The sequence below is a fragment of the Limulus polyphemus genome, unplaced genomic scaffold, assembly GCF_000517525.1.
Source record: "Limulus polyphemus unplaced genomic scaffold, Limulus_polyphemus-2.1.2 Scaffold4755, whole genome shotgun sequence".
NCBI lineage: Eukaryota > Metazoa > Arthropoda > Merostomata > Xiphosura > Limulidae > Limulus > Limulus polyphemus.
In genome coordinates, this window is record NW_013670365.1 from 70032 (window position 1) to 78271 (window position 8240).

Below are 8240 nucleotides of genomic sequence, written 5' to 3' on the forward strand. Positions count from 1 at the left end.
TAAAACTGAGGTAGGCACCATAATTCCATCTTTACGAGTGTGGATCCTTTTAACTGCCGAAACTTCTTGATTGGAGAAACCAGCAAGGATCTCCGTCTAGGGAATATATTTCAAATCCCTCTCAATGATAACTCCTTGTGAGGAATTCAAGGAAGCGTGGGGAGTAACCTCAATGGGTATATCCCCAATGGCCTTTGAATTCAAGAGAAGTTCACTGTGCTTAGGATGGGAAGTTTCTACTAAGATGTCTCCAGAACGTAGCTTCTTAACTGACTTTGGAGAGCCAGCAAGTCCCTCTAAGCCCTTCTGAATAAAAAAGGAGACATTTGCCCTAAAGATTTACCTGATAGTGAATGCATGATTAAAAAGTGAGGTACAGGTGTACTGTGTGATGGAGACTGCTGTTCAGAGTCTTCTAGGCATGGTCGTTTACCAATAAGCAGATTTTTAACATTTTTTTTATTTGGAATGGGGGGATCCATAATTAAAGAGAGAAATTCAGTGCCCACTGACCCCACCCGCCATGGAGTCCTACGAGGGGATGCACTACAATGTCAAACAAGGACACTGCAGCAATGCCAGGGTTTTGTGAGCACTATACCCAAACACCAGTATCAGACACGATGTCCACAACACCCATTGAGAACACCCAACACTGGTACTCAGTTGACCCTAGCCCCAGTGGACCAACCAAATGACCCCCTAGGGGGTGGCCTTGGGGTGGCCGTTTACAGGAATTCAAGGCCAAAGTGGTGTGTTGCAGTGCCCAGACACCACTCAACCACCAGGATCCTCTCCTCCCCTTCACGGGTCGCCACACACGGCAAACACGTGGGTGGATGTTTAGATCCCAGAGAAAGTAACTGTAAATACAGAACCTTCCCTGGGAGGTCCCCTCACCACATACAGGAATCCACGTCGAGGGGGGAAAAAAAAAAAATTACTGGAAAAACAGAAAACAAAAGACACATACCTGTGGAACCCAAGCAGTTGAGGAAAAAAGTAGGACTACTTAATCCACATCTGGAAGATGGAATGAGAAGCAAAATCAGGTGTGGAAACAAAAGTGATGAAACACTTACAAAATGGGGAAGACTCAACTGAAGTAACAGAAGTAGGTGGTCAGGAATTTTGAATCTGAGATCAGAATGGAACCAACCACATGGTGTACATATGGCAGAAATATCACTAATTATCAGCTTCTCCAGTCACAATTACAGTATTGGATGATTCCTATGAAGGAATGTAAAAAACCTTGATGTCAAAAATGTGGAAACATGAATTCAAAATTCAATTAAACCAAAAACTGATGTTTGTTTTTTTTGTTTGCTTCTTTCATGTTATCTGTTAGAAATAAAATGAGTAAGATATAGTAATGGTGCATAAGCCATATGACAATCTTCAAGAATACTGGTGAAGCCCGAATGTTGGATTAAACAGTGGGAACAGAAAATGCAACATGTGTCCCCAAAAATACAAGGTCATTAAAAGAAAATCAAATTGAAGATAATTCTGACAGGTAAATTTAAAATTTAGTATCATTTTTTCACATAATCATATAGATTAAAGAAAGAAAGACTAAATGATGAATAGTAATAAAAGTTTAAAACAATAAACAAAAATTCTGGTAAATCTTTCAGAACCATAAGTCTGAAGACAAGTAGTGCTGAGGAAAAATTGTGCCTGTGTTCAGGTACTAATGCTCGTGTGTGTGTGTGTGTGTAATGGAGGATGTGCTGCCCTCTTAATGAAGATTACACCATAAATTTACACAATACATGTAGACACATGTCGGCATGAGAGCTTTGTTCAAGGCTGGTGGCATGCACAAATATTTACATGGCAGTCCATGCAAGGTAATAACTCTTTATGGTACAGTGAGGTGAGTAGCATTTCTGAATAACTAAACCAGTTCATTGTTTTGAAATTATTAAACTCAAATTGACAGAAAGCATTTTTTCTTTCTAAGGTCTTACATAAAGAAAAACAATTATATATATATTAAAAATTCATTTGTCATCCATAATCAAAGAAAAATGCCAAAATATATATGTATATTTATATTACAAAATAAGATTTATGTGATGTACAAGTGGGTTTTATCTATTTATTATTATGAATCTTTTTAAGTGATTTGAAGTTTTGAGCATAATTATATGAAATATTTGAATCTCAATAGAGCAACAAGAATAGAGCTATATGTATTCTTACCAAGATTTTAACAGTCAAAACTTTTATAAACAAAAATAAATTCACATTGCTAAGCCACAAAATAAAAAATATTTTGAACAAATATAAACCCTTTTACATATTTTTCTTATGCTATGCTACAATGTCCATTATATAACCTTTATGTTTTCTTACCTAGTGTCTTCATTAATAGATGTCAGTGGTATTGCATAGAAGTGTTTCTTTACTGTCTGTCCATCCATACATTTAATTAATGCAGTTAATGTTTCATCCTATCAAATATTTAGTAATTGATATTTTTATACAATTAAGTTCTACTTAGTAGTTACTTTCCACATGAGATTCAAAATGTTTATTAACAGATATTCCTTTATTTTATTTTTTAAACTGAATTAAAAGAATTTTGAAAACATAATTTAATGAGTATAATGATTGCATAAAACCTGTCTTTCCGATTTTTTTGGTAAGAAATTACAACATCAGGAAACAAACTTGCATGAAAATAAAATTCAGAAAGTTATACAAAGTGTTTATAATTGTTAAAAGACTGCATTTCTTAATGTATTACATTTGTTCTCTAACCTAATTCAGTAAAACAATCAGTACTAAATAGTTAAATAGGTATGGAATATACATACATCCCTTTGAAAATTTAAAGCATAAACAAAATAATATCTGGTAGCATTTCTAACCTATTTTTGTACAATAAGGTTATTCTCACAGATTCACTATATCCTGGATTCCAGTCCTCATTGTATCTCTTGTACATGCAAATCTTGATTTATTAGAGATAATATATCACTGAAAATAACAAAGCTTGTACAAGCATCTTTAAAATACATCCAAGATATAAATAAAATTATTAAAAACTTAAATTAGCTTAATATTTTGCACACACACACACACTTATAACACATCATAATTTTCATTTAAATTACTGAACCAATTTGAAAAAATTAATATATATATATATATATTAATATATATTAGTAATAAATCAGGAAAAGCCTACAACCTCCTTACCCGACTGTGCATTACAGCTACTTTATCTGAATTGCACATTAAAATGCATATGACTTCAGCATTTTTAATTTCTTGCAAAATTGTATGACTAGCTTCCTTAATAATCTCAAAAACTTGTTTCTTGCTTTCACCTGTGTCCATCTGTTGTAAAAATAAAATGTTAGGTGAAAATAGACATAAAGAGAGTATTGTTACAATAGCTTTTCTATAATGCCCTGTCTGTAATAAAAAAAGAAAATACTTTGTCCTTAAAATATTTTTATAGAGAAAATTATTTTATTAAACTGTACCAATTAAACTTAACATTCTCCTTAACTGAAAATGTATTCCCAATAGATATCACCACGCACACAATAGCTAGCTTTATCCATCATGCATCTACCTATGAGATTTGCATACAACTAGCCTTGAGCTAAATCCAAACTAAAAATCAAGTGTTTACCATGAATTACACTAGTGCATGATGACATCACCATGTGAAAACAGCATTCCCCCAATATGAGAGTGACACAACTATCTTTCCCTGTATCTCTCCCTAAGCACTTGGGCTTCAAATAACTTCATTCTTAAATGAAGCAAGAGGAAAGTGAGGAGGACAGGTGAAAAAGTTTGAAGAGGTGAGTATCTATTGGAAATGCATTGACACAAAATAGCTAGAATCCCACATTAAAATGATGGAGGGGCTGATGCAACATTTAACCTAGATGAGCTCCCTTCAGAAAGTGGCCAAATACAAAGCCCATGGCAGTGGTTACATAGGAGCACACCTTTGGAACACCACATCTTATCTCAACTTGGAGAGAAAGGCAAAAGAGCCCCAAGAGTTGCATGGATAAGCAAAAAAGCAAAATATCATGACCAATCAAGTACCCACACATAAATGATTGGTGAGCCAAGTAGAGTAGTGTGGTTAGGGTATGATCAAACCATATGGTGTGTTTCTTTCCTTCACTCAACTAGACAGACAGAGACATGAGTGAGAAATCTGATCCACTGCAGGAGCAGGGCACACTAGCTGTTTGAAGAGTGACCGGTACTATATAGACAGTGCCACCATTACCCTACTTCCCACCATACTGTACTGCACATAATCAGTAAGAAACTTTCCAAGATCCAACACTGCAGCTGCTAGGAACTGGTAAGCAGCATATATACACACTATGTCCATTATAGTAAGATTAAATGGTATAAATAGAATTACCTCAAAGCTAGTACTCGTTCTTCCAAATTACCATTTTAAGTCATGCAAGTAGAAAGAAACTATACATTCATTATCCACAGGTATATTGAACTGCAAATTAAACAGTATCATTGGTGGTATTTGCTTTTAAATTAATGGCTATATTTAAAATGAAACTGCAAAAATAGTAGAAACAATAAAAATGTATCTCAATACTTACAAATTTTGTAGAAGCATCAACTGCTTTAATCCAATGGTCTAATAAGATTGAACCTTTCTGATCTTGTAATTTAAAGGGTGCTGAGAACTTTAGTGATCTCTTTCTTGATTCAGCATTGGTTTTCTTATGATTTATAGCTGCAAAGATGCAAGATACACAAATCACTGAAATTATACACAAAAATAAAAAAATCATATACATTTGAAAAATTTATTAGCAGTTTTGACTTTATTAGTAGCTTGGACTGCTCTAATGTTAATTATAACCATATATGAATTTTTTATAAAATCCTGAAACTAAAAAATGTAATTGAGAGAAACAAATAACTACAAAGCAAGTATTATGATAAATGTAAGTCAGTTCAAAATAAAAACAAATGATAAAGCCTTAATATATAACTGCAAAGAAAGTAAAAACTAGTCTCCAGAAGAAAACTCGTGTTATTAAAAAATATCTTGCTAGTGAATTACTACTAGTCAGCCTGTTGTCTGAAGTAAAAACTGTAAAAACGTTAAAAATGCAAGTTACATTTTTCAAAACATGAAGTTCATAAAGATCAACACCTAATTCATGATATTTAAATTTTTTTTTTTCATTGTTTAAATGTCTTGTGAAACGATTACATGTATGAATCTTATCCTATAAGTATCTGGAAAACAATAACAAAAATTACATCTATATGAATAAGGTTGAAGATGAACACTAAGGACAAATTGATATAACATACTTTAATCAAAACACATTTGCAAGTATGACAATAAAAGTCGGGAAAAGTTGGAAATTGTAAAAGTGCAGGATTAAAATAACTCACACAGTGTTTTCTATTCTTCAATGGTAGCATGCAGTGGTATTATTCATAGTTTGTACAAATACTCACCACAGATAAGTTTCTTTCATATAATAATAAGTGTCTGTACAATACACAGTGAGCTTTTTTAAAATCTAAGGTACAGTGACATATAACAATATGATTTACAAAACCTTTAGGTGATATTATATTTAACACATATCTGAGCTTGCATTAAACATATTAGTTTATGTATCACATAAAATTCCTATAATAAAGTTAATTTTTACACTGTGTTACTCGACCCATAAAGTTTTAAAATAAAAGTGATATTAAACATATCTTCTCCAACCTTATACGTTAAAAAAAGCCAGTACGTCTTAGTTTTAGCTGTACCTTTTACAAACACATGAAATTATAATTCTTCAAGAAAATCATTCTCAATTAACTTTTCTTCCTGCTATGCTCTTCTATCAATACAGCAAAAGGTTTTCTAGCAGTCAATATCTATGACTGCTGCATAATTCATAATTTCCATTTTCTGATTGTTTCATGAATAAGCCAGTTTGAATTGACTATAATAAACAGATCAAATATAAAATCACTCCTTAGAAAAATAAATATTGTATATGAACAAATATTTTTATCTGTTGCTGTTCCTTTTTTTGTTTGCGTAACTTAGAAGATCCAACATACAAATACTATTTGTATATCTATAATACGTAGGGACCGATATATAGGGGCACTTGCTCTACCTTAGCTTGGGGCCCCCTGAGAACTTAACACAGTCCTGTCTGTATGTTATAATAATGCCAAATTGATTCTTAACCAGAATTACTAAATCTTCACAAGAAATAAACATTAAATACCTGAAATCTCAGTTTCTGCTTGAATACTTCCTTGGAGTTCAGCTACAACAGACATTCTACTGTAAAAATACATGAACATTGATACAGTTGAGGAGATCATACACATTACTATCTTCAGTCAAACATACTTCTTATTTAAAAAGTGCATAATAAAGCTGTCATATTTTAATAACTTACATCGAAAGGAAACACAACATAACACTCACAAAATTATTAAGAAAGACTCAAAGATGTTATTTTCTACAACCAATACATTAAGTTATAACAAAAGAAGAGTGATTTGACACAATATTTTCTGTAATTTACTCATGACTTAAATGACTGCTAGCTGATCCTTTGAAGCATGACTTATATAGTAACTGTACTTGACTATGACCAATGTAAATTTTTTGACATTTTTTTATATTTTTATCTTTACATTCACTTTGTTACAATATGCTTGCATTGAGCTTTATACTTTGTAAAAGAAACTTAATATATTTTGTTGAAAGTACAAATAACAGATATATGATTACTACTAATAATCTAAATATTGTTAAAACATCATTCAAGTGTCTTTCAGAGGTCAACAGGTTTTGATCTTAATTCAAACTGAAAAGTTCATACATAATATCTTAACAAAAATTAACAGAACAGATTATAATAACTTTCATACAAAACAACTATACATGCTTGGGGAAAAAGTGTTCTGCAATAGACTTCCTTAAAAAAAAACAGAAGAGTGAACTTACCTATCTTTTTTATCTGTTATGTTCACAATATAGGATTTACTATCATTTTCTTTCAAACCTTCTGAGTGAACAGGTCCTTTGTCTTTGAATTCTTGTATCTGTGGTACCTGCTTCGATGAAGAAACACACAGAGGGTCTTTTTGCTCCTGCACACTACTACAAACATCTTTATTAACATCTGGTAGGGGGCTTTCTTCATAGAATCCAGGACTGAAGCACAAATCAAAATTAACATGAAAAGAAGCCTGTGAGGAAATACATTCATTTTGTGGTGTATTCTCTGTTGCTACATTCTGGAGAAATGGAAAAGCAGAATTTTCAATAACTGTATTATTACGGTCTTTGTCTATTATACTCTCACTTTCATTCATGCAAAGATCAGGACTTAAAGTTTTCATGTTTTGCACATTTTGCACCTCTTTTACCTTAGTTATTACACCTTTCTTGTCTTCATTCTTTTTAAACAGTTTTAGGTTTGTATTGTGTGTTTTAGGTGGAAAATGCTGAAAATAATCTGAATTATGCTTTCTTTTTCTATGAGAAGAATCAACACAAATGTGTGTCTTCTTGAATGTCCACTTACTGGATGATGGCTTTAAAACTGACAAAACAGAACCAAATGGGTTTTCTTGTTTATCAATGGACTTTTCATGTTTTCCATCAAGATTAGACTCATTATAAGTCCTTTTTTCAGAGACATTAGATACATGTCTGTGAGATGTTACTGTTCCCGTGCAGTGTTCCTTGAGAGAAACTACAGAATCATTTACAGCCCCCATACTTGATATTCCATCAGTTGTGAAATAATTTCCTGAGGATAAAGAACTTATTTGGAAGTTCTGATGAAAAGAATTTACCTTTGTAGAATGGGGAGCAAGACTTTCTAAATTATAATTGATATGTAAAAAAGGTTTCTTATGATTAGCAGAATCGCTATTTTCCCTCATGTTTGTTTTCTTTAATGAAATATGCATTGGTGAGCAATCAAGAACATTCCCTGACAAAGTTGATTTTAAAACATTACCAAACACTAGTGGCTGAAACATCTTGTTACTACCAAAGCTTTTCTGGTAAATTGAACTGTAGTAATTGTGACCACCTGTGAGTTAAATAAATATTAATAAAAAAACATATCAAAATCATGACACGAAATAAAATGTTTTAACATGTATATTTTCATACTTAAACATTTTTCAGGATTTTTACCTCTTTAACGAGTTTTTATAAAATATACAAATAA

At 32.2% G+C, this 8240-nt stretch overlaps 1 protein-coding gene across 1 annotated transcript in view; it reads right to left on the reverse strand.

Moving 5' to 3' along the window:
- LOC111088922 overlaps positions 1-7779 on the reverse strand; it is a 15301-nt gene extending 7522 nt beyond the window's left edge. The window contains exons 1-5 of the mRNA XM_022400262.1: positions 7001-7779; positions 6270-6328; positions 4614-4750; positions 3214-3354; positions 2365-2462 (exon numbers count right to left, since the gene is read on the reverse strand). Of these exons, the coding sequence (XP_022255970.1) occupies positions 2365-2462; positions 3214-3354; positions 4614-4750; positions 6270-6328; positions 7001-7779 (1214 nt within the window). The remainder of the gene's footprint in view (positions 1-2364; positions 2463-3213; positions 3355-4613; positions 4751-6269; positions 6329-7000) is intronic.
- Positions 7780-8240: the final 461 nt, after the last annotated feature.